Source organism: Eutrigla gurnardus, assembly GCF_963514095.1.
Source record: "Eutrigla gurnardus genome assembly, chromosome: 8".
Lineage (NCBI taxonomy): Eukaryota > Metazoa > Chordata > Actinopteri > Perciformes > Triglidae > Eutrigla > Eutrigla gurnardus.
This window is the reverse complement of record NC_139922.1, coordinates 5,539,472-5,567,391: the sequence shown is the minus strand read 5'-3', so window position 1 is coordinate 5,567,391 and position 27,920 is coordinate 5,539,472. Positions and strand designations below refer to the sequence as shown.

Below are 27,920 nucleotides of genomic sequence, written 5' to 3'. Positions count from 1 at the left end.
GAGAGAGAGGGGGGCAGCAGTGGAGGAGTTAACACAGTCCACATATTCACAGTCCACATATTCGCTTTCTCGTCTGGACAAGTATAAAGTTCAGTTTACAGCGGGACTCGTGAAGTAGTTTAAATTTACTTTTAGCAAAAATGAGACTTTCGCACTTGCTGTTGTTTTCAGGTATTTTTGTGTGTGCACTTTTCTTTCTGACAAACTGTGCCGAGCAGCGAATCCCCGAAGGTGAGTCTGAATGCTAACCATCTATACACCGTGTTATCTACAACTGTATCATAAAACTTAGCTATTCCCAAAGTCACCGTATCTCCGTTGTCTGTAACGGTGAGGGCGCTGAAGCCCGGCGTGGACCGAGGGAGAGTCTCCGGTTGAAGGAAACCCTCGACGTTACATATCGTATACGGCCGAGTTGAACGACAGGCATGGCTGGTAACATTGACGTTACAACATTCAAGCAGCCATATCAGCTATTTCAGATAAAAGTCTACACTCACACTGTGTATTTAAGCTACAATAAACAGGCTAGCCAGTTGGATAAACTGAGATTTAATTTAACTGTTGATGCATGCTGCTAGAGCCGCTTGCTGCATGACGAGTAATCATTTAAACTTCGCAAAAGACACGAACTAAGTTATGTTTAACGTGTCTTTTGTTTTTCCGATTAATAAGAATGCATTAGTTAAACATGGAGGTTAACAGTATGGCCACTCTTTAACGCGGTGAGGCTGCTGAGGAGGACCGCTGTGCCGCTGACGTGGACGGGGCTGCGAGGCGAGCTGCGGCTGTCAGCGCTGCGAGCTCCGGCTACGCTCACGTTAACGTTCACGTAGCGGCGGTAGCATGTGTACGTTATGGGTAGGCATGGGACCATATGAAATGTGACGTCAAGATTATCCTGGCCAAAATAAGTGTGATTCATGATATTACCGATCATCATCACAAACAACACACACACACACACACACACACACACACACACACACACACACACACACACACACACACACACACACACTTTCCTATCATGGATTGGAAAAAATAAGGGAAAAACATATTAACTCATCATTGTTTCCTCTAAGATGATATTTGGTGACATGTGCTTATGATATTGACCAAAAAAATGTTGTGTAATATAGTTTGTCTGCAGTATTAGAGCACATTACAAAGATAACTAAAGGCTGTCAGTTATTACTAGGTGTAGCAGTTTTGGGGGCTCTAAACAAATATCCATGTGTAAGTACAAATATGACAACAAAATGAATATAATAACTACTGTACTTAAATGAAGAACACATCTCAACAGAGAACATATGATGTGTATAGGCTAATTCGGGCCTAATCAATGGGGTCCCATGGTAACAATGGCACGTTTAAAGATTTCATTAGATACTTTGTTAGATAGGAAAAGTGGAAAGATGATGACAGGGAACAAGAAACAGATACAACACATAATTTTAATGCATCTGTTATTGTCAAGGCTACATAACCATCCACAGCTTCTCTCTTTGCTTTTGGTAATCTGATTAGGTTTAATTACACATTTCTTGGTGAATTTGCACCTGTATTGTCCAGCACAATATCATCAAAGGTGCATTATTATTTAATTTTATATATGTATTTTAGTGCTCGCCTGTGTTGATTTCAGTTATGGCAGTACCACTGGGTTGCAAAAGAAAAAAAGAGCCTGGGTGTTATCTTTCTGAGTGCCTCTGTAATGTGGTGTCTTCCAGAGAAACTGCTCGTTGTTACAGTTGCAACCGAAGAGACGGATGGCTTCAAGCGTTTCTTATTGTCGGCTAAACATTTTAACTACACTGTCAAGGTAGGACACCCTGCGGCAACATCAATGTTTCATTCCTGCTGTCCTACTGTGATATTAACAGGAATACCCTTCCCTTGTTTTGCTGATCAAAGTTTCCCCTTAAATGCTACCATTGTTTTTATATTGAGACGGTTTCAATGCATTTGAGTCACAGAAATAAGCCACTGTTTTTGTCAAAAATAAAGTGAAACCTGACAGGTAAGGTATTCATATTTTAGTGGCAGAAAAGAAGATTATTTGAGGATGAATATCTTTAAATGTGTTTCTTGGACATGTAATAAACGTATGTATGTTTTAAGGTTCTCGGTCGGGGTCAGAAATGGAGGTCAGGCGATTACATGTCAGCTCCAGGAGGAGGCCAGAAAGTACGACTCCTTAAAGAAGCTCTGGAGGAGATGAAGAATGAGGACAAAATCATCCTTTTTATTGACAGGTAGAGTTGTCTTCACCACAAGCAGCGCTTCAGATTTGATTGCAAGTGATGGACGGAGTAACACCCTAATGCTTAAAGGAGTTTTGCTGAACACTTTCCAAATAATTCCAGATTTTACAGTGTGGTTTTGTTGTCAGGGTTAGTGTTGTGCAATCATTCACACAACAAGTCTTTGCTGCATTACACACAACAGTACAATACATATTTGTATTAAGTGTAGGGAAGAATACTTACAAAAAATATTTAGTGACTGAATATAAAGTATCTCATCCTAAATGTAGTCCATTGCATCTTTCTGTCCCAAAGTAGGCAACCATCTCTCCAGTAGTTCAGTATTTTGGGAAATATATTATTCTTTCTTTCTGCTGACAGTGTGATGTCCAGATGGATATCAGTGTTATGTCACTGTGTTAAGAACAGAGTGTGAGTCAGGACGTGGTTAGCCTAGCTTAGCATAAATACTTGGAGTTGGGGAAACAGCTAGCTGGCTCTGTCCAAAGTAAAAAACAAACAAACAAACAAAAGATACCTCCCAACAGATTTTACAATGGTAGGAAAGCAGTGTCGCCATCTTGGAATTCTTTCCACCAGTGAAGGAAGTGACCATATTTGGACTGCATAGGAGTGGTGGGTGGATCTGATGAACACAAGCAGCAGAGCGGCACCCTAAGGAGCAACCTTACTGCATCTGGCTCCGTCTGCATTCTGGTGTGAAGCCGCTAACAAAGTTAGCTTTATAATTCAAAGTAAACTTTACAGCTAAGTGTTAAACCCTCGCAAGGCCATGGAGGCCACGACCTAAAGCAGGGATGTCCAATCTTATCAAAGAAGGGCGGGTGTGGGTCCAGGTTTTTGGTTTAGCCCAGCACTCAGACACGTGATTCAACTAATTAACTAACTATGGTATACAATCAAGACCTTGAGGAGTTGGATCAGGTGAGGTAATGCTGGGCTAAAACAAAAACCTGGACCCGCCCTTCTTGGATAAGGTTGGACACCCTTGCCCTTAAACATAACCTGCTTTCTGGTCTATTTGACTCTAAATGGACCATCATTTACTAAATGAACACCATGTTGTATTGAAGAAGACTTGAAACTAGAGATTGAGACCATAAACTAATATACTGTACTGATATAATACAACAAATGAGAAGTAGGGTCAACCAGAGATGTCGCCCCCGATGGTCAGTAGAGAGAATTAACTTGACAGAGCCAAGGTAGAAATATGAATGTACAATGTGAACCAAGAGTAACATCTCTGTTTATTAAATAAAACCTCGAGTACAAAATCACAAATAACAAAACATGTTTGCATTCATGCATGATGGGTACGTAAATGGGTTGATTTTAGCCATGATTTCATCTTGAATTTAAAATCAGTAAGGCTGCACCAACTTGGCACTGAGCACCAAAATGTTAATAAAGAAGGTCGATATCGTCTTTGTTGGTCGTGCTCGTTGTCCTCCCTTTACCTGAGTAACTTGATGTGATAAACAATTGCATTTCCTTAAAATGCACCCGAGTACATTAGTACGCAATCTTTCCACAGACCATAATGTCATGACGTTTAGAGCTGCTTCTGTCAAACTGTTAGGTCAGTGCAAACTAAGTTCTATACTAGCTTTGTTTCTTATGTAAAAGATATCTCAGTAAACATTGTAAACGTGAATTGATGGTCTCAATATCTAGTGTCAAATCTTCTTCAATACAGCATGATGTTCATTTCGTAAATTGTGGTCTAATTTAGAGTCAAATAGACCATAATTCAGTGTATGCTTTAAGGTGTGGTTACTTTATGATTGACAGGCCAGTGTCACTATCACAGTGTTGCTCAACCTGGGAGTTGTCCCTTTCGTCTCACAGCTTGAACCATTGAACAATATTTTCACTTGATTGAAACTTTTTATCCTAAATATGTCTTAATCAGCGTTTGGTTAATTGTAATTGACAGGTTGCTACCATGGTGTCGCTACCACGTTGTCACTACCAAAGCCTTGCTACCGTCGCTACCACGCTACCAATGCAGTTAGCTACTAAGATGGTAAATGGTCCTCATTTATATAGCGCTTTTATCCAAAGCGCTTTACAGGAATGACATTCACCCATTTATACACACATTCACACACCGACGGCGGAGTCAACCACGCAGGGCGACAGCCAGCTCGTCTGGAGCAATTAGGGTGAGGCGTCTTGCTCAGGGACACCAGGCACTCAGCTAGGAGGAGCCGGGGTTTCGAACCAGCAATCTTGCGGTTGCCAGCCAACCCGCTCTACCTCCTGAGCTAATGCCCCCCCTTTGACTTTAACACTTAGCTGTAAAGTTGACCTTGACTTACGGAAGCTGACTTTGTTAGCAGCTTCACACCAGAATCCAGATGGATCCAGATCCAGTAAGGTTGCTTCTTGGGGTGCCGCTCTGCCGCTTGTGTTTGTCAGATCCACCTGTCACTCCTCCACAGTCCAAATATGGTCACTGCTGCTCACTGGTTGCCAAATATCCAAGATGGTGAGCTTGAGGCTTCAAAACCGTAGTCCACAAACCAATGGATGACGTCACACTGACTACGTCCACAGTGTTATATAGAGTCTATGGTTTGTACATGAATTGAACAGCTTAACAGCCACCTATCACTTGATGATGGCTGCTTTGTCTTTTAATAAACTTATAACCATTACACGATGTACAGTACTGTGTTACTATGCTCTCAGTCACCGATGAGGACTCTACTACTAAAAGCTAATGATTCAGTACATTCTGAAGGTTGTGTGCTAACGGTTAACTGGCACATGGATGGAACTGCTCTACCTTTCAGCTCACTACTGGATAGAAAACAAATAAATGTATTTCCCAAACTATATCTTTAATAATAGTATATGGTAGTTGCAGTAAACACAAAAATGCACACAAACTGAAATGAAGAGGAAGTGTGAGATTTATTTTCACCCGAGCATCTGTAAACACAACCACTGACAGCTTAACTCTCTAAATGTAGAATGCTGGCATCTTATAAAAGCAATTTATAGCATTTATTTTAACTATGTCACTGGCTTCACACACTGACGAGCCACACAGTAAACATTTGTATTTTCACTCCCCATTTCAACACAGCTACGATGTGGTTTTCGCCTCGGGTCCCAAAGAGCTGCTCAAGAAGTTCCAGCAGGCCAGACACAAGGTGGTGTTCTCCTCTGAGAGCCTGATCTGGCCCGACAGACACCTGGAGGACAAACACCCCCACGTCGTCGAGGGCAACAGGTTCCTGGGTTCAGGAGGTACGTCCACCAGCCCTGTCAAGAGACACAAGGGGGGCCAGGCCACATGGCTCCGACATTGTGATGATGTATTCATTGTCAGCTTTTTGCCAGTCTATCACAGGGCCGACATGTAGAGACAAACAACCATTCACTCTCACATTCACACCTACGGGCAATTTAGAGTCATCAATGAACCTATCCCCATCCTGCATGTCTTTGGACTGTGGGAGGAAGCCAGAGAACCCAGAGAGAACCCACGCTAACATGGGGAGAACATGCAAACTCCACACAGAAGGAACACGGGCTGACCCGGGAATCGAACCTGGGACCCTCTTGCTGTGAGGCGAGAGTGCTACCCACTACACTGCAGGATATTACATTACATTAAAATATGTTGTGGATTGTGGAAATTCTTACTTCTAAATTTTTACATGTATGAGTTTTGAACTGAGACAATGGTGCACACAGCCACCGCTGCAAAGTACACATAGTGTAAACCCGGCTGACACCATCTTCACACAATTACAAGAAGCTCATCTCTAAACACTTTAATGTTCACCAGCTGCTGGTGTGACTGTGCACTGTTTGTCTAGGAAGTAGTCTGGCCAGCAGAAAAAAACAGCATGTCTGCAGTCAGAAGTCAGCGGTGGGCTGAGCCCATAAAACACTGAACCTGGCAGTCGTTAGTAATACCAATTAGAAATAGCTGACTTCACATTTCCTTCATGTCTCTGAATGTAGGCACAACATGACAGAGTTTATGTACATAAATATGGAAATATATGTTTGATTCTATCATCAGGTTTCATTGGCTACCTTCCCAACATCAGAGAAATGGTTGCTGACTGGACAGGAGAAGACAGTGACAGCGACCAGTTGTTCTTCACCAAGATGTACATCGATTCAGTTAAAAGAGTAAGATTTGTTACACATCAGTGTGTACTTTCTGGATCCATATTTTTATTTATTCCATGCCAAACATTGAGTACTAGAAATAGTTCAACTAATAGGAATAATAGCAATTACTTATACCATTATTATATTATTCCTCTGTATGATTTCATTATGTAGCATAAAATTCTCAAACAGTGGCCTTAATTTCACAGAGAACCAGACTATTATTTGACACAGACAGGCATTTATTTCTATTTCACCCCTGTTTCCAAGTAGATTTCATCATATTTTAGTAAGACACCTCCCTGTTTTCTGATCTGCTCATGTTCTCACTTCCTCTTTATTAGTTTTGGTGAATTTAATATAATATAATACATTCCCAAAGCAATAATCCTGACAGAAACACTGTTTCCTGATCATTCCACTTTTCAGTTTTTTGATTGCGTTCACAAGACTCAGCACTTTGTGCCTTCCAGTAGCTCAGCAGGCATTTTAACTCCTGTTCCCGCCAGGCTTTTAATTTGAAACACCTGCAGGAAGTGTTAAGGGATTAATGTGGTCTGACAGCAAACAAGAGAACAGCGTGGTAGAAGTATCAAAAGAGTATGACATGACTGTTGTACTACTGATTCATAATGCTTGTATGGAATGTACCTCCAGCCAATGCAAGTCGTTTCATCCAGCCTTTATTATATGTTTTCACTTGCCAAACTATTATTTGAGACTCACTATTTCAATACTGGCTTCAATTCCAGAATGTATGCGATTATATTTGATGTGATAACAATGTGTTCCCATGTTACAGAAATCCACAAATATCACACTGGACAGCAAATGCAGATTGTTCCAGAACCTTCATGGAGCCCTTGGTGAGTGCCTTGCATTTTCTTTCTAGTCTAGCCAGTCAAGTTTATGAAGCAAAGACTTTGCGACACACAGTGCCTATTTCCACTCTGCTGCTATGCTAGCAATGTTAAGTGCACCCTTCCAATAACGACTGTAAGAAATTGTATGTTTCCTATCATCCAGAAGCAACTTTTTCTGAGTGTGTTCATGTCAGGTACCAAACTAACACTTACCAGCATCCTGCTCATGATCTCTGGTAATGCACTCTGTATCAGACAATGAGCATTTCTTAAAGTACGCTACAGATTTTTGGACCAACTTCAAAATGAAATCTACTGTTTTAATATGTTGTTGATTCATTTGTTTACTAGGAGCATGCAACAAGTGTTGTTTCTCTTCAAAGCATTGAATTTAGGCTTTCTCTCTTTTAGTGTTTACAGTTAAGGCTGCATCCCATTTGCCTAAAAGTTCTCTGTCTGGCTCTGATTGGACATTGTAGCCAGGAAGCAAGCTTGTATGAGATACCGCTCGATGGTATCAGTACGAGCCTCAAATTCACACAAACCCGAGGTCTAAATTTCAGCCAATCGTGGACCTTCTTTATACTCCGGTTCCGCCCTCTGAGCTGTTGCACTATATTCAACAGAGCTGCACGTTTAGACATGAGCTGAACTCATTTTTTGAGGTCAAGAAAGGAATTTGTGTGTTCACTGAGAGAAGGATGTGACAACATCAATAGTCTAGAGAGGCATGAATGGACACCTTGAGGACGTCTGCTTCCATAAATCTTTCCTGTCAAAGTTCTTCTATTAACTGCTGCTTGCCTCTTGTCTCTTTTCCAAAAAGAAGACATTGTAGCCATATATTTAACACATACAGAAAGAACTAGAATTCAAAATGAAGACCGTGAAAAGTGTGTTAAATATTGATTGAGGGATGTTGGAAAAAAATGACACTACACTATGTAAGAACACCCTATTGTGTAATAACTGATAAAGTGTAATATATTTTCACTTCATAAAAGAGAATGTGTTGTAGTATTTATCACTGGCCACTAGTAGAAAGGTGTGATACAGCAGCTGTGTCCTAATTCAACGTCCATCCTTAAGAGGATGCATTTGAAGACTGAATGCGTCACAACGGACTTTCAAAGACTTCTTCAACTGTCCTTCTCGACAAAGTTCTGTGCCTGAAGATGACTTTGTTAGCAGCGTCACACCAGGAGCAGGATGGAGTTCTCGGGGTACCACTCTGCCGCTTGCGTTTGTCCGATCCACCTGTCGCTCCTTGACAGTCCAAATATGGTGACTTCTGTTCATCCACCCCCGTTTGAGTTTCCTTTTCAGCTGTCTGACAACAACGGGAGCTTCGCTTGTGTCTAGTTGTAGCTTTTATTCACGGACAAATAATCAGAACACAGACTAAACTGCAACATTCGCACTGTAACGTTACTGCTGACTTCAGTATCTAGTCTCAAGACACTTGCAGAACCGCAGATCGTCTGATTAGAGGGTGACTTGACTCGTTCTACCTCTGAGCCACAGCTAGTAGTCAGGAGGACCCACCTGAATTGATATTGTATTAAAATCACAGTGAATGCAGACTCATTGTCCCCCAAACAGTATGAGACCCATGACTCCCCAATGAAGCCTGAATTAATGTCTGCATGTGTTTCCAGACGAGGTGGTGCTGAAGTTCGAGGATGGACGTGTACGAGCCAGAAATGTGCTGTATGATACCCTGCCTGTCATCGTCCACGGGAACGGGCCAACCAAAGTATTGACCTATCAAACCACTCTGAACATTCACATTCTAAACACAGCAGTCCAAAAACCTAACCATTACAGTTACTGCGGGAAAAATCAGCAGTTGGTTCAGGTTTCAAGGCTCAATTTATTGTCATTGTACAATTTTACAATGAAATTGTGTTTGTTGTCTCGTTTTGCAACATAAGAAAAATACAAATAAACAAAACTATTATAGCAATAAGGGTGGAGGAAGAATTTAAGAGTCTCTCAGCTGATGGTAACACGGTTAACAGACCACTCTAGGGCGAGTTGATCCGTACCACACTGAAGCACAATGGCCTCTTGTACATTTGTCATCTCGTCGTAATACGACACATGACAGTGAGCGGAGCAACTTCATGTTGATGGTAGCAGTCGTGGGTGCTCAGCATGAACAGGAGGGGGCTGAGCACACAGCCCTGGGGGGCTCCGCTGTTACACTCTTGAGTGGAGTAGGTGTGTTTATAAGAAAGTCTTCAGTCAGCAAGTCTATTCAGTCTAGGCATGGGACAATCAAAATTCAACACATCACGATTATCCTGGCCAAAATAGTTGCCTAAAATTCTTAAAATTGCACTTATACAATACATATGGGAATTACTTTACATTTTTTTGAGAAAGAAATATTTTTATTGTGTCACATATATTATTAAGATATATACAAGATTATCAGATGTGAGATGTGAAAGTCTGCAATAATTTGTTTTCCAGCTCCAGATCAACTACCTGGGTAACTACATCCCCAACGCATGGACGTTTGAGAAAGGATGCACAGTGTGTCACGAGGATCTCAACCCACTCACAGCTCTTCAGGTCAGTTGATTTTTGTTGATCACATGGACACATTGTGCAAGATGTCCAACAGATACTGTTAATCAACAATGAGAACTGGTGTTTGGTGCCAAATAGTAGTAATAAGCTCTTTGTCCCGGACCTCTTTTCCCAACAGGAGAGTGAATACCCACTGGTGGTCATTGGCATCTTCATTCAGCAGCCCACCCCTTTTGTTTCAGTGTTCTTTGAACGCCTACTGAAGCTCCAGTATCCCAAGAACAGACTCAAACTCTTCATCTACAACCAGGTAACACAAGAACATTTAATGAATCAACTTCACCTGAACAATCAGAGACAAGAGCTTTTCTTGGAACTATTGTAGCAGGATTCATCAGAAACCCAGCCTGCATAAAAACATTTAATGAGACACTCAGTGACGTAGTGACGAGGAAATAGGGACACCGATGTCGTAATGAGTAAATGCAAAATCAATAGTGAAGATCTATGTGATCAAATAGATAAAAAAGGGATCAAAGCAAAAGTACAAATATGTAACATATAACAAGGCATTTTCTTTTGCTAACTATCATTTCTGCTTATTTAGTGCTGCTTTCAATGTCTGTAGTAACTCAGACTTCTGCCTCCTTTCCTGTCTATTGATCTCTCCTCCCTCCAGGAAGCTCATCATGAGCGTCAGATCAGCTCTTTCCTGCAGGATCATGGAAGCCTTTATCAGGATGTCAAGTCAGTCGGGCCTGAAGAGGAGATGGACGAAGCTGCTTCCCGCAACCTGGGCTTGTGAGTTTCATGTAACCAGTGAGATCTGAGCACAAAATCTCCTTCATAATATTTAACGTCTTAACCTCAGGTCAAGTGACAGACTGGTAAAGTTCAAAATCAGGCTCCTTTAACACAGTGTTGGTCATATGACTAAAACAAGTTATCACTGATAGCGATATACTGTTGCACTTTCTTCCGACAATCGCAGTACGGCAAGGCTCCACAGGGAAAGATGGCGACAGCCATCAAGGGGAGTACACAGGAAAACAGGTGGAATGCAAACAGTACAGGAGCCCCGTTGGGGAACGAGGAAACTGGAGGTGTCACAGTGACTGAGGCATCAGCACATCAAAAGTCTCTGAGGCAGTGCAGACCACCATGAAGGGTGGTAGCTGAGAAACTCTGGTGAAGAGGCCACATAGAGAAACCCAAGGCAGCTGCAGGAACCGGCAAGGAAGGGCAAACAACACATTTCCCAAACAGACCTTGCATTTGCATATTTTAGCTTGACATTGTGGCAGCACATCTGTCTGAGATAATATTGCATACAAGAAATGCTCAAATGAGACTTTGCTTATCTGTTGAACAAAGTTGGCTCTCTGGAGGCTGAGGTTTTTATCAGTGGACCTCTACCGCCAGTCAGAAGAGTTCAGAAAGTTGGCAGGTTGCTGGCACTGAACTGACATGGCTCTCTGCTGCATGTTTCCAGTGCACTTTATTGGCTTTTTTTTTTTTTCTGGGACCAAAGAAATCTCTTTAAGAGAGATGGACTTTGCCTTAATAAGTCAGGTGTCAAACTGTTGACCTCCACCCTATCTTTCTCCCTGTGTCACCCATCTGTTCCCTCTACCAAGGACATGGGAAAGAGGAATTAAAACCAAAAGGAGACATAACACAACAGAAGAAGAGCCAACTCAGCCATCCTCCCTAGGATCTCTGACCCACTCCTCCCCCCTCTTAGAGATCACTGATCAGATGAACAAGCTGGTCACTGCTGGGACTCAACTTACTCCCCCACCCCCCACCCCACCCCCGCCGCACTACTCAAATTTCTTTCTCCACCCTTTCCCCCGCATCCCAGTCAGCCACCTTCTGACTCTTCACTTGACTCAATGACACTAAAACTTCAGACCAAGTCAAAAAAGTCTTATTGCATTGCTCTCTAATGTCACTCTACATATGTGTCTTTGCTTCCTTTCAGTGACGTGTGCCGGAAGGACAAGGACTGTGACTATCTCTTCATCCTGGACATTGATGTGGTCTTAAAGAATGACAACATCCTTAAAATTCTTATTGAACAAAACCTGCAAGTATATTCATCCATGTTACATTTTTAAGAATAATCTGTGTGCGAGCTGGTATCTTGGGACGGCTGAGGGAACAACCACACATATTAAACCTCTTTGTTTCTATTGTAGTTAATTGTTCACTCACTGTAATTGGACAACAGCAACAAATCTAGTAATCATTTCCTTGTTCGTTAGTCCTATCGTGGCACCGATGATAACTCGTGCTGGTCGACTGTGGAGCAACTTCTGGGGAGCCCTCAGTGCAGATGGCTACTATGCCAGGTCTGAGGATTACGTGGACATCGTACAAGGACGCAGAGTGTAAGTTGCTTAAGGGTTTGAAGACTTCAGAGAGGCGTTTGGTGACAGACTTGAGATTTATTCACAGGCTAGACCGAAGAGCCACTGGCATACTGTAGCAGCCCACGCAAATTTACACGCTGCACGTTCCATCCAATTAAAAGCTTGAGTGTCTGGTTGCACTATGTGTACTTTTGGGGGGTCGAGATCATATTATCATGGTCATATAACTAGTTCAGGCTTTTCTTTTCCATATAGGCCTCTCTGTTGTTCTCAGCATGTGGCCTAGGGTAATAGGGGTCCCTCCACCGTGTCACAATCAGCCAAGGGGTCCTTGACCTGACAAATGTTGAAGACCTCTGGCCTAGGGTTCAACAACTCCATTTACTAAATGATGGTCCATTTAGAGTAAAATAGACCATAAAGCACTGTATGCTTGAGGAGCAAGGTCTTCAACGTTTTTCAGGCCAAGGACCCCTTGGCTGATGGTGACACTGTGGAGGGACCCCCATTACATAGTATAATTGTGTTGCTTATTAAACCGGGCCAATAATGAAGTGTAGTGCAGCCTATAGTGCAAAGTATAAAGGTACTGTAATGATGTATGTTTTAGGGGTGGGAACGATATTCTATCGTTCACGATAATACCAGTATATTTTTTTACATGATAAAAAAAATCATATCGTGATATTCTGATTGGTTCACATGCATCACGCAGCTCAACAACATTCAACAAGCAGAAGTGAAAGCAAACGTGATTGAAAGCAATACTGCAGAAGAAGCAATTCCCAAAAAAGGGAGTTAATGCTGCTTACAAACTAAAGTGACTACTGACTAAACTGAAACTTTACTGAGCAATACATATTTGTTTTAGTTTTTACTGAATATTTAAAGGCAAACTGTTACGTTTACCCTGACAAATGAAAGAATAACACTTATTTTGCTGCAATTGTATGTTCTTGAAATGATCAAATAAAAATAAAATAAATATAAAATAAATCGTTATCGCCTAAATACCCTGAAAAATAGTGATATTCTTTTAGGGCCATATTGCCCACCACTAGTATGTATACAATGCTAAGCCATTTAAATAATAACTGTTAACAGATTAGTATATTTATAGAACATATTTCAATTCTATATTGGCATTTCTACGTCACAATTTCATTCAACAACTATTTATATTTCCTTGTTATAGGCTGTATTCATGTTAATGTGTATTTTTGTATGTATAAACATTTTTGGAAGAAAAGTTTGGGATCAAATTGTTTTGGGGACACCTTGTAGTAACTCTGCGCACCCCCTAGGGGTCCCAGACCCCCTGTTGAAGATCTCTGCTTTAGGGCATGGCTATCTTGTGATTGACAACATTCCAGTCGTCACTTCTGTTCACTGGTTGCAAAAATTCCAAAATGGCAAATTTGAGGCTTCAAAGCCACGGTGCACAAAACCAATGGGGACTACCGTAAATCCTCTAATATTGGCCTGTATTCCATTAGCAGCCAGGTCTCTAACATTGGCCGGTCTTGCTGTCGGGGGAGGTAAATAAAGGCTGATCTCTAATGGAGGCCGGGGCTATTATTAGAACCAACGTTTAAATCATTTGTTGTCCTATTACATCTTTTCACTGGGCATTAGTGAAAGATGAATGAACTCATAATAATTATGGCTTATTCTCTTCCACCAGTTGAGAGTTGACATCCTGTTGTTTGTGTGTGACGTGTCTGAGGCTCTCTTGTCTTTCAGCGGTGTGTGGAACGTCCCGTATGTGTCCAGTGTGTACCTGGTGAAGGCCAGCCTCCTGCGATCACAGCTCACTGACTACCAGCTGTTTAACTCAAACATTTTAGACCCCGACATGGCTTTCTGCCACAACAGCCGCAGCAAGGTCAGTAAAAGAAAAAGTGAACTGGCAACCCACGTTCACTTTATCATTCATCATTAGTATCAATACATGCATGTACTTGACATAAACAAGGAACGTAATAACAAGGTTTCACTAAGTGTCGACTGCTTCTTTTGATCCTTCTGCTGCTTTTCGGGTTTTTTTTTTAGATCTAATACAAAAATGTAAAATGTTTCATTAAATATTTGACCTTTTGTCAATCTTTCTTTCAGGGAATCTTCATGTATGCAACCAACATGCACACTTTCGGTCGCATCCTGTCAACAGAGAACTATCAGACGAGCCATCTTCATAATGATCTGTGGCAGATCTTTGAAAACCCACTGGTGAGACTGAAACTAACACTTGTTAATATTTCTAGCTGGTGTTGTAGGGGTAACAGGGTATTTATGTGACGCAGGAGGGGCTCCACTTGTGTTAGTTGTTAGTTATTGCAATGGCAGCAAATGTGCTGTGGTGCTTTACAGGGCTGCAGAAGAAATGCATCAGTCTGGTGCACTTTGAGAACAATTATGAGGCTAGGTAAACAATTTTGTGTTTGAGTAAACAATTTCATCATAAACACATTGGTTGTATGAATATTAATGGTGATGAAAGGGCAAAAAAGTCACACCCACAAAATATGGTTAATGAGACGAGCTCCGTGTTTCAAGACGGGTTGGTGGGTTACCGACGTCGCCGCAGACCTCACACCGAGGACAATCACGACCCGCGAAGATGCCGACTCCACCCGTTGGAAGTGTAAAAATATATTCAGTTCATTATGATACAGTGGCAGGTCTACCTAGACTATAGGTAAATCATGGAAAACACTGATCATGGAAGATGAGAACCGTGAGAGTTTGAAACGTTGAAATGATATATCGTGCAGCCCTAGTGGTTTGTATTAAACTTTATTATAGTACAAATGAAAAGCTTTGTATAAAGAAGCAAGACAAAACTTTGATCCAAGTCTAGCTCGACATCATCAGTCCCCCCAGTTTCATCTACAATCTACAAGTGGCATACACACACACACATATATATATATATATATATATATATATATATATTCTTCCTGGAAAATGAAATATGACACATCAGCTTATACCAACCAATTTCAACTAATAACATCATGACATCCATCTATGAACCGATCAGAGCTAGCTAATTCCTCCCTATGTCCCGCCTCCTATCTTGTTTCACTAGGATTACATCACCATACAGAAGATAGACTCAGCTCCACTTTCAAAGTAAAAGTGGTAGTACTGCTTGCATAAGTAGTAGAGTAGCAGCACTGTCTAACTGTCTGTGTGGTGTGTGTTTCTTTTAGGACTGGCAAGATCGCTACATTCATGAGAACTACACTCACATCATGAAAGACAAGCTGATTGAAACTGTGAGTATGTGAGCACTCTGACTGTTGTTTGTGCAAATACACCGAGCAGCAGCTCGTAGTATTCCGCCTTCTTGGAGACCCTGAATGGGCTCCAGTAGGGGACTCCATAGTTCTTCTGGGAGACATCAACGCGCCCATGGGTAACAATAGAGATACCTGGAGCAGCGTGATTGGGAGGAACAGCCTCCCTGATCTAAACCTGAGCAGCCGTTTGTTACTGGATTTCTGTGCTAGTGATGGACTGTCCGACTGACCGAGGGAGGAAAAGCAGCGGGTGTGGGAGGAGTTAGGAGTAGCCATGGAGAAGAACTTTCGATCGGCACCAAGGACCTTCTGGAAAGCCGTCCGGCACTTCAGACGAGAGCAACGGGAACCATCCAAGCTGTATACAGTAAGGATGGGACACTGTTGACCTCAACGGAGGAGGAATTCGGGCAGTGGAAGGAGCACTTTGAGGAACTGAATCCGACTGATACTGATATAAGTTGGAAACTGATGGAGGATCATCGTCAATTTCCCTGGTGGAAGTCACTGAAGTAGTCAAACAACTCCTCAGTGGCAAAGCCCCGGGGATTGATGAGATCCGTCCAGAAATGCTGAAGGCTTTGGTGGTGGAGGGGCTGTCTTGGATGACACGTCTCTTCAACATTGCGACTTGGAAGTCAGGGACAGTGCCTAAGGAGTGGCAGACCGGGGTGGTGGTCCCCCTGTTCAAAAAGGGGGACCAGAGAGTGTGTACCAACTACAGGGGTATCACACTACTCAGCCTCCCTGGTAAAGTCTACTCCAAGGTGCTGGAAAGGAGGGTTCGGCCGATAGTCCTCTGATTGAAGAGGTTCAACCAGAGGCGGGGGGAGGAGGGTTTGCAGTTCGGTGTGCTGTGGATCTCATCGCTGCTTTTTGCAGATGATGTGGTCCTTCTGGCATCATCGGTCTGTGACCTCCAGCACTCACTGGATCGATGAAGCGGTTGGGATGAGGATCAGCACCTCTAAATCTGAGGCCATGGTTCTCAGCAGGAAACCGATGGACTGCCTGCTCTGGGTAGGGAATGAGTCCTTACCCCAAGTGAAGGAATCTTGTTTGCAAGTGAGAGGACAATGGAACGTGAGATAGGCCGGAGAATCAGAGCAGCGGGGACGGTATTGCATTCGCTGGAGTGCTCCGTTGTGATGAAAATAGAGCTGAGCCGGAAGGCAAAGCTCTCGATCTACCGGTCAATCTTCGTTCCTACCCTCACCTATGGTCATGAGGGACAAGTCATGACCGAAAGAACTAGATCGCGAGTACAAGCGGCCGAAATGAGTTTCCTCAGGAGGGTGGCTGGTTTCTCCCTTAGAGATAGGGTGAGAAGCCCAGTCATCCGTGAGGGACTCGGAGTAGAGCCGCTGATCCTTTGCATCGAATGGAGACAGCTGAGGTGGTTCAGGCATCTGGTAAGGATGCAGGCACGGCCAGCTGGGAAGAGGCCACTGGGAAGACCCAGGACTAAGTGGAGAGATTATATATCCACACTGGCCTGGGAACGCCTCAGGATCCCCCAATCAGAGTTTTTTGGAAGTTCAGGGTCCCCTGCTGAAGCTGTTGCCCCCACTACCCGACCCCGGATTAAGCGGTTGACGATGAGATGAGATTTTATTCATATAGCCACAGGGCACAAATGTGCTTCAGTATATTGTTTCTATTATTATCATTCTAAAGTATCCTCTGCTGCTGTCATCATTAGTAGTAATATTTTTCTACAACTATTTCTGCTGTTACTACTGATCTATTGTACTTCTGTCAATCCTGGTAAAGGGATCCGCCTCAGTATCTCCCTGAGGTCTCTTCCTTTTTTTCCCTGTTAAAAGGGTTTTTAGGTATGTTTTCCTCCTGATGGAGGGTCCTGAGACAGATGTTGTAAAGATTGTAAAGCCCTGTATAAAAATGTTGTAATGAATTGAATATGTAATGTCTCTCCACCCTGTCCCCTGTCCCACAGCCTTGTCCTGATGTGTACTGGTTTCCAATATTCTCTGATGTTGCTTGTGACCACATTGTTGAAGAAATGGAACATTTTGGGAAGTGGTCAGGAGGAGGCAGTACGGTATGTTTTTATATGGGTGTAGCTTCTCTTAAAGATTCTGGATCTTTATTTCTCAGCGCTAGTAATAGAGAAAGAAAAATGCATATGGCACACATTACTTGCATTTACATTTGTTTGTTGTAGTTTGTAATTCCATGTATATTTTATGCAATAGTTGTTGTAGTTAGGTATATTTATAGTGCATTCTAACATATTATTTATATTGTGTATTGATCGCTATATATTTAGTGTAGATATGTAGATTTACTGTATATTGTATACTGTATCTATCCATCCAGCCATCTATCCATCAATACCTCTGTTGAGTCCCCTGTAGATTGCAGAAATACTGTGACAAATGTCTTCATCTCCAATCACATCTCATCATTGGGCCTCATTCACCAATATCTTTTTCCCAAATGTGTTCCTAAAAATATTCCTAAAAAAATTCCAGGTCGGATTCATAACGTTTTCTTAAATCGCAGAAATGTTCGCACCAGTTATTCCTAATTAGCAAATGTCACCCCCCAGCCAATACCCATAAAGGGCATGAGACTGCAGGGCCGTGTGCACACACAGAAATCACACACAGTACTTATAAAGAATACCGTTACAGAAATCTAAAGACCGTGGACAACTAGACTGCAAACGTAAGAAAACGTCAGCAGTAGTAGTAGTAGTAGTAGTAGTAGTAGTAGTTCTCAAGTGGAGGAAGTGACTGCTGCACTACTCTTTGTTGCTGCAAGTGAACAACAAACAAGCTGTCATATTCAGTAGCGTCAGTAGTGGATCCAAAATAAGACTGAAACTAGATGCATGGGATGCTATTACTCGTTCAGTGAATGCTGTACTCGGAGACAGCCGCACAACCGATGAAATAAAATTAAAAATGGTTTGACGTCAAATCTAAAATTAAACACAGAGAGATGCTGACCACTGAGTTGGAAAGGCTGCTCAGAGTTATTGGTTTAAAACTCTGAGACACTTAAATAATAAATACAAATCTTGAAAAATAAAGATGCACTGAAACCTGTTTTTGAAGTGATGCGTTTCTTTTTTGAGATAAATTGTAAGCTATAAATAAAAACACTGTAAAAGTCAAGCCTTTATTAACAAACGACCAATTAGATGCCTGCAGAGTCTGGTCGCAGGAGTGGATCAGGATTGTTGTCCGGTCCCAGCCAAATTAGAGTCATCAATTAATTGGTCTACTGCTGGGACCAGACAACAGACTTGCTCTCGAACTCTGCAAGCAACTCATTGGTCGTTTATCCCCACCCTGCATGTCTTCGGACTGTGTGAGGAAGCCGGAGAACCCGGAGAGAACCCACGCTCACATGGGGAGAACATGCAAACTCCACACAGAAGGAACCGGGAATCGAACCTGGGACCCTCTTGCTGTGAGGCGACAGTGCTACCCACTACCCCACCGTGCAGCATAAATTATATAAATATTATTGTCATTTAAATTCTACACTATTCTGCAATAATAAAAAGAAGAAAAACGCAATAGCCCATTATTTAGTGCAAACATGTCAACACTTAGATGTGGGTAAGTGTGCTTTCGATTGTGCGTAGAATTTGTTCTTAGGGCGCGCAGTTGGCGGAGTGGTTAGAGAACATGCCATGTACGAACGTACATACGCAGCCGACCCCGGTTCGAATCCCGGCCGGAGGTCCTTTGCTGCATGTCACATCCCCTCTCTCTCTCCTCATGTTTCCGATCTATCCACTGCTAATAAATGCCTCAAAAAAATCTTTAAAAAAAAAAGAATTTGTTCTTAGCTCAGAACAAATCCCAAATAAGAAAACATTGGTGAATGCCAGAATCTTAATTAGAACTGCGTAACTAGGGTTTAATAAAATGCTTTTGAAGAACGGTTGGTGAATGAGGCCCATTGTTTCTTTGTCAGTATTGGTCTCTGTTTGTGTAATGTGTTGTCTTTGTATATTTGGGCTGCATTATCTACAGCAGCCCTGATTTCAATGCCATACTGTTTTAATTGTTGTTGTGATGTTGAGTTATTTTCTAAACTGATTCATTTTTTGGTTTGTCAGGACAATAGAATCCAAGGTGGCTATGAGAATGTCCCAACAATCGACATCCATTTGAATCAAATCAACTTTGAAAGGGAATGGCACAAATTCTTACTGGAATATATTGCACCGATAACGGAGAAAATGTATCCTGGTTACTACACCAAGGTAAGATTCAGAACACGGGTCGGCACTGAGTCTGTTTTGAGGAACTTTGCGGAAATGTGTCTCAATTTAACATCACACCATCTTACATGGAACATTAAGAAGACTTCCTGAAATTATGTTTTTGGTTATTAACTGTCATTTATCCTACTTTGTCTGCAGCCTTGTTGCAGAAGTGCTTGTACCGCATTTCCCAGAGTGCACCTGTGAGTCCAATAGAGTGAGAGCAAATTGGTTGGTGTTTTGGGCATCCAAGGTTTCAGAAACAAAAGCCCTGTTTATTATATGGCAGGTCATCATGTAACTCAACCATGTGTAATAAAGAGCACTGGCATCCCTCCAGGGCTGCACGGTGGTCGCACTGTGCTCACAGCGAGAGGGTCCCGGGTTCGATTCCCGGGTCGGGGTCCTTCTGGGTGGAGTTTGCATGTTAGCATGGGTTCTCTCCGGGTTCTCTGGCTTCCTCCCACAGTCCAAAGACATGCAGGACGGAGACCTGTCTGTCTCTACATGTCAGCCCTGTGATAGACCCTGCCTTCACCCAATGACAGCTGGTATCGACTCCAGCCCCCCCAGACCCTGAATACAGGATATGTGGTAGATGATGGATGACCAAGGAAACTTGCTTCCGACAATTTTTGAGAGAATATTCAAAAGACGTGTCCGAAATCACTCACTACTCACTAAATAGTGAGTTCTTCATGTTGTTGATGTAGTGTACAACCGATGGTCACTAAATTAACATTATATACCATCATGCATTGTGCTGGTTGAAAAATGACAGATGGATGAGATTAGAGAGAGCAGAGTGATTGAGATAAAATCATGAAAATATGAAATGATATATATATATGTATATGTATATTTACATATACAGTGTCACAGCTCTTTGTCAACATGTAAAGTGCAAGTTCGCCTTGTCTGTTCCTCCTCAGCCACCGTACCTGTCAATGTTTCGAGTCGTATTTGAGCGTGAGATTACAGTAACAAGATAACATCGTCTGGTTCATTAAGCCACAGTACTTTACAAGAATAACTTCAATGTCAGCGTGGGAAAACTTTTTCTTTCTCTCCCTCTCTTTCTTTGCCTGCGCCATGTCCGCAAGTCGACAGGAAGTAATAGTCTCCATAGTAATTCATAGATTTTATTAGTTCTTTATATAGTCCTCTACCTTGTCATCTATATATAGTCCTCTATAAAGTCCTTTATATATATAGTCCTCTATAAAGTCCTTTATATAGTCCTCTACATAGCCCTCTACATAGTCCTCTACATAGTCCTACATAGCCCTCTACATAGTCCTCTACATAGCCCTCTACATAGTCCTCCACATAGTCCTCTACATAGTCCTCTACATAGCCCTCTATATAGCCCTCTACATAGTCCTCTACGTAGTCCTCTACTTAGCCCTCTACATAGTCCTCAACATAACCCTCTATATAGTCCTCTACATAGCCCTCTACATAGTCCTCTACAAAGTCCTCTACATAGTCCTCTACATAGTCCTCTACATAGCCCTCTACATAGTCCTCTACGTAGTCCTCTACTTAGCCCTCTACATAGTCCTCTACGTAGTCCTCTACATAGCCCTCTACATAGTCCTCTACGTAGTCCTCTATGTAGTCCTCTACATAGCCCTCTACGTAGCCCTCTACATAGCCCTCTACATAGCCCTCTACATAGTCCTCTACAAAGTCATCTACATAGTCCTCTACATAGCCCTCTACATAGTCCTCTACGTAGTCCTCTACTTAGCCCTCTACATAGTCCTCTACGTAGTCCTCTACATAGCCCTCTACATAGTCCTCTACGTAGTCCTCTATGTAGTCCTCTACATAGCCCTCTACATAGCCCTATACATAGTCCTCCACGTAGTCCTCTACATAGCCCTCTACATAGTCCTCTACGTAGTCCTCTACATAGCCCTCTACATAGCCCTCTACATAGCCCTCTATATAGTCCTCTACATAGCCCTCTACATAGCCCTCTATATAGTCCTCTACATAGTCCTCTACATAGCCCTCTATATAGTCCTCTACATAGCCCTCTACATAGTCCTCTACATAGCCCTCTACATAGCCCTCTACATAGCCCTCTATATAGTCCTCTACATAGCCCTCTACATAGTCCTCTATATAGTCCTCTATATAGCCTTCTATATCATGGTCTACATAGAACTCCCTGGATAGTGAGTATGGAGAAGTGACTGAGTGATTGATTTCGGACACAACCAGTGACTTTGATGACTCATACTTAACTAAGGTTGCTGTAGACTTGAATGAGCATCACGTATATAAGATAATATATATTTTGCACATGTCAAGGACTGTGTTTTTTGTCCTTCTCTCTTACATTACGACTGAGGGTGTAACATTACCTGTATTCATACTGAACCATTCAGTTCGGATGCAAAAAGCTGTTTCTGGCTAGAAATTCTGAAGTTTTACCCGGAACATTTCCTCAGTATGCCAGTGGTTGTTGCTGTAGCATTGGTTGGTTTCGCCCAGATCTGGATCACTGGATCCAGTGAAAGGTAAGGAAAAGGGTTTTATTTCTCTGTCGGGTGACGTTGAAATTTTTCTGATCCTTTCAGTGGCAACAACAAGAACCTTTAGAGGACATTGAGAAGATCAAATACATTAAAGCCCTCTAACGGCTGCCGTCTGCAGCGTTCTCCCCAGGTGGAAACCTCTGGTTCTTAAAATTAAATCAAAATTGCATTATCTCTGCAGACCATCAGGGGGCGACTCCTCTGGTTGGAAAAATAACTAATTGTATCTATCTACAGTATATAATTGTATCAGTCTATTCGAAAATGGCCCTACTTCTCACTTATCTCAGTTAACATTGTACACATGAGTTTATGCTCTCATTCAAGTCTTATTCAATTCAGCGTGATGTTCATTTATTCAATTATGGTCCCATTTGATTTAACCTTTATTCATACAGGTATTGTCATTGACACTCAGGGTGTCATTCATCATTGAGAGTCAAACAGAACATAAAGCAGCGTATGCTTTAAGGCATGGCTACCATGATTCACAGGTCGCTATCGCATCGAGCTACTAAGATGACTATAACACTAGGCTGTAAAGTTGACTTTGTATTATGAAGCTAACTTTGTCCCTCGCTCCTTTCTCGTAGCAAAGGACAGACTCAAACAAGGTTGCTATTTTATAACATGAATGTATCCTTTATTTGTGACCTTATGGTTTAAAATGACCTTATTTAAGATGGTTTCTGTTGTTTTTCACTAAAGAAGATGGTGTGATACAATCAAACTATTTATTTCTTATCAAAATGTAAGTGATTTTGTATGTTTTGGTACCATTTTAACATTTAAGCATGTTTTGATGATTGACAAGGATAATATTGAATCACAGTTGTTTTGGCCAGGATAGACATGACATGATCTTTTTTCGTTTTAATAGTTTGTGGACAACAGTGGAGCCCTATGGCATACACAAAGAAATAACAATACTTGTCTGAACATGGGATTTGTCATCAATAAGAAAAATACCGAATATCATCAGACTTTAACAATAGAAAAGCTACCAGCTTTTATGAATTAGTATATTACTTTTAATAGAGTGAAGCCAAACATGGTTATTTACATGAAAACATGAATTGATTCACTCTTTGTATCACAAATCAGCAGTTTTTCACATATCGGTGTATATCATATCGGTGTAGCGCTACGCCCCAGTAGGAGCTCTCCCATTGGCTCCTCTACTGCTTCCTAACATCAGTCTTCTCTCATCAGTGTGCCACTCCCCTCAACTTTGTGGTGAGATACAAACCTGATGAGCAACCCCTGCTTGTTCCTCATCACGACGCCTCCACATTCACTATTAACATAGCTCTCAACAGCAAAGACGTGGACTACCAGGTAAATGTGCTGGAGCCGGCAGGTAAAAGGAGCTACCGGAAATGATGATGCAGGGGACCTCCATTTCTCACTCTGCTTCTCTGCTCCGTCTCTGGAAATGAATGCTGGACCGGGAAACAAGCTTTTATGTTGAGCAGGGGCTGCGAGGGGCCGACATGTGTCAGTTTCTATGCAAATGCATGCATGACTCCTTTCTGTCTCTGTGTTTGCAGGCTCAGTTTGACTTGGCCTTTGTAGTTAGATATAAGCCAGACGAGCAGCCATCTTTGAGACCACACCATGACGCCTCCACATTCACTATAAACATTGCACTCAATCAAGTGGGCCTTGATTACCAGGTGAGTGTGTTTAGAGGTCGGTCGAAATGTGACATTTCCAACAGGTGGAACGAGGTTACAATTGAGTTAGCAAGCACCAAGCGGTGCAATTAATACATTTTCTAATGTAACATTATAGTGTAACATTTGTGTCGATAATCGTCGAGCACAGGTGACTCCACGGTGGTGGAAGGGGGGCCCCAAATCAAATTCTGCATAGGGCCCCCAAAAGGCTTGGGCCGGCCCTGATTAGGGTACCACTCCAAACCAGGCAGTAATTAGTAAAAGTAATAGATGGGAGGACCGGGAGGTAAATATAGTCCCAATGATCATGGTTGACTTTTTCAAGGCTGAAGGTGAAGCAGCACAGTGGAGCAGTGTAGGAGCATGGAGCCGAAGTCACTAACAGATCATTGGAAATGGAAGGCCATAATATTGCTGGCATGTACATCTACATGCCTGATGTTTCAAACTTTCCATTTGTGTCATCTCTATGTTTGTGAGCTTGTCTTTGCATGAAGCTGACGCTCGAAGCCTTGTTGTTATTGTTGCATCCATCTTGTCTCCCTACATCGTCAATATGCTGGACTAAACAATGAGTGAGCCTCTAGTCCACAGGATTGTTGCCTTCTGTACACGTATGTACAAAAAGCAACAATACTGTGGACTAGATTAACTCATCTGAGAAGAAACTACTGTTCAACACACTCTCTGTCATTGATGTGTGATGATATAGGATTTAGTGTGCATAACGTCCTACAACACCTTTTGATGTATGAACCTAACATTTTGGAATATATACATTGTAATATATATTTGATACATAATAATCGATCATGGATAATTATTCAACACCATTGGTTTTGCTTGTCATACATTGTCAAATAAAAACTGATATTACTATTATGTCAGGCATTAATTTAAAAAATGATATACATGAATTCCCTGGTTGTATCCGAATAACATCATGTAATACTCTGCTGACATTTAATTTTATTTCATTTTTCAAATATTTTTGATAAAATTACATAGTAACAGATCATTTATGGTGTGATATTAGTACTTTCAATCCAGTAACAATTTTGTCAAATACAAATTATGCAATACCATTTTTTATACTGAAACAATTATTTGTGGTTCTTTCCACTTTCCGTCTTTTTCTCTGTTAAGCTACACTTGATTAAAGTCAACACTCCCTGCAGGTTTGTCCACAATAAAATAGAATAGAATCACCTACTCCACCTTTAACTAATACATTTTCATATTCATTAGAATGTATATTTTGTGACCTGATTAGTGTCACCTTTCTTAAAGTTACAGATCCATGGATTTTCAGGTTTTGGATGGATTATTGAGATTTTAAGAATTGTAGTGGTGGTTACAGATTTGAGTGTTTAGTCCGATGGTAACCTGTGTTGTTGTGACTGCAGGGCGGTGGATGCAGGTTCCTCCGCTATGACTGCTCCATTCAGGCTCCTCGTAAAGGCTGGACCCTCTTGCACCCCGGCCGCCTCACCCACTACCACGAAGGCCTGCCGACCACCGCCGGCGTCCGCTACATCGCAGTTTCCTTTGTGGATCCGTGATCTACAAACGTGTCCACACCAATTAGGGCACACACTGACTTCAGTATCACTGATGCTCTTTACTTTCCTATTTGGACTTCATTTGCTTGTTTATGTCTCACTTTAAGAATTTTATACAATGATATGACTTTGATCAACCCAGTAGCAGTACAATACATGTGCTCTATGATGAAACGTAAAAGAACGGATGCATAATGGTACAACCTATAATAACTAGCACTGAGTATCGTTTGAAAATGTTCGGTACCCCTACGTTGAATTTGGGGCCAAACCTTTGTGGGAATTGAAACCTCCTAGCCTAATTAGTAGACCAACTGTGTTTTCAAATTAGACACACTCAACACAGGGGGTTGTATAGAAGTTCATTATCTCTGTAAACATGAGTTTATGGTCTCAATCATTAGATTCAAGTCTTCAATCCAACATGATGTCCAATTAGAGTCAAACAGACCATAAAGCAGGGTATGCTTTAGGGGGCGGGGCTACCTGCTGACTGACATGGCTACTTACATAGCGTTGCTACTGTCACTACCACACTATCAACACAATATGCTATTTAGGTGCAAAGGCTAACTTGAATTATGAAGCCAAATTTGTCAACAACTTCAAACCAGAAGCCATGTGGAGGCACAGTCCAAATATGGTCACTTTTGTTCACTAATTGCAAAAGTCCAAGATGGCGACAGCCAAAATGCCGAACTCGAGGCTTCATAACCGTCGTCCACACATTGCAACACAAGTCGTTCACTTAGATCCTCTGTGTCCTCAATGTAACCGTGTTAAGGACATTTACAAACATGACTTCAGGCATCCTTTCAGAAAACACGGAGGTGAACGACACTTCCAAAACAAGCTTATATCAATCACCTCATGCCTTTGTTACAAACTGGGAGCATGTACACCAGCAATTGCATTGTGGGAAGTGCATGACCCTCAGAAAGCTTCGGTCTGACTGACTGTCAATTGGGTCATTTTTCTTTAATTAAGAAATATTTAAGAATGTGCACCGTTAAAGGATTCTTTCCAGTCAGAAACACCCGCTCGTCATCATCATTACATGGAGCCACTATGGTGCAGCTGTTGGGTCAGTCTGAGGGCCCCTGTGTGGTCTGGACTGGATCAGAAATCCAGTTTTGGGCCTTGAACCGGACATCTCAGGAAATCACCAGGATTCCACTTTAGATTTCTTTATTGTGACGAGTTTTACTTCAGTAAGTTACACTAACTGTGCCTTTTTTTGTATCCAAAGCAATTCTTTCTTGAACTGAGACGCTCCAAAGCCTTCATTTTGTATGTATTTTATTTGAAAAGTCACTCCCCATTTTATTTGTGTTTGCATTTGCAAAGCTCATTGTTTCATGTTTGCCAGCCGAGTTAGTAAAAGTGTACCATACTCTCAGTTGTCATTTCCTGCTACAAGCCATCGCCGTGCTTTGAACACAACTTGAATAAAACAGTTAACTGAAGAGTGTGAACTGTGGTGAAACGTTACTTTGTGGTTAAAATAAGTTGCAGTTTGATAGCGTGAACAATGTGTATGGTGTATACAGTGTCCTGACATTACAGGGTCTGGCTACAGTACATCGCATATCTGGGATCGGAGGGAAAAACGCTCCGACTCGTTTGGATTTATTTCAACCAATCACAATGCGCCGCTGTGGTGCGGCATCAAAATAGCGTCGGGATGAAACTCGTTTCGATGGACCGTTGAGCCCCGTCATTCACATGGCTGATTCCCCGCAAAAGAAAACTGCATTAAACCTTAAAACAATGTATGTGGTCTGTGGGACGAGACGTTTATTAAACAAAAGAAAAGAATCGTTAGATGGTCGGTGACGCAGCGGTGAAGCCCGTACTTTAGCTCTGGAGGAGCTCACTGGACTCTTTCAAAACACCCGCGAGTTTGTAGGGCTTACAAAAATGACTCGACCAATAGGCGTGAAGCTCGTGTGACGTAGCCGTCACCGACGCATGTCGCTGCCAGAGTTAAATACCGGGTAAAGTAAGAATAAATGTGTTCCGAGTTTGGCATGCCACAGAACAGTGTGTTGTTATTCACCCTGCCAACTTTGAGTTTTAAAAAATCGCCAAATTAGGTCTCAAATTCATGAAAAACAAGCACTTATGTCTTCTCTCAAACGCTGGGGGCGTGTCAGTTGAGAACGGACACAGAAAGCGGAAGTAGGAGTAAAGTCTGACTTCCTCCCTTCGGGTGTTGACCCCAAGCCTTCATTTCCTGTTAACTTGACTGCTTAATCGATAACTGATAAACAAATCATGGACAATAAAACAGAAATGATCACATAGCCATCAGTCAGTAACCTGTTCTGAAAAGTGTAAACGTACAGTCTCTCTGCTGGCCACCGGGGGCGACTCATCTGGTTGCAAAA

The 27,920-nt window shown here is 42.0% G+C and overlaps 1 protein-coding gene across 2 annotated transcripts; it reads left to right on the top strand.

Moving 5' to 3' along the window:
• The first annotated feature begins 8 nt into the window (after window positions 1-8).
• plod1a (procollagen-lysine, 2-oxoglutarate 5-dioxygenase 1a) lies at window positions 9-26,996 on the top strand. Of its 2 annotated transcripts, none has more exons than XM_084014425.1 (19): window positions 9-231; window positions 1,737-1,828; window positions 2,128-2,261; window positions 5,371-5,534; window positions 6,319-6,431; window positions 7,216-7,279; window positions 8,935-9,032; window positions 9,755-9,856; window positions 9,993-10,124; window positions 10,494-10,615; window positions 11,799-11,903; window positions 12,082-12,207; window positions 13,933-14,074; window positions 14,305-14,418; window positions 15,405-15,470; window positions 17,452-17,556; window positions 19,594-19,740; window positions 23,502-23,627; window positions 25,375-26,996. In XM_084014425.1, the coding sequence occupies exons 1-19, from the start codon at window positions 141-143 to the stop codon at window positions 25,528-25,530; spliced, it is 2,199 nt and encodes a 732-aa protein (XP_083870551.1). In that variant the 5' UTR covers window positions 9-140; the 3' UTR covers window positions 25,531-26,996. The 2 variants fall into 2 exon arrangements, with proteins under 2 accessions (XP_083870551.1, XP_083870550.1); XM_084014424.1 differs by lacking the exon at window positions 23,502-23,627 and adding an exon at window positions 23,840-23,965 and having other exon boundaries at window positions 12-231.
• The last annotated feature ends 924 nt before the right edge of the window (window positions 26,997-27,920 follow it).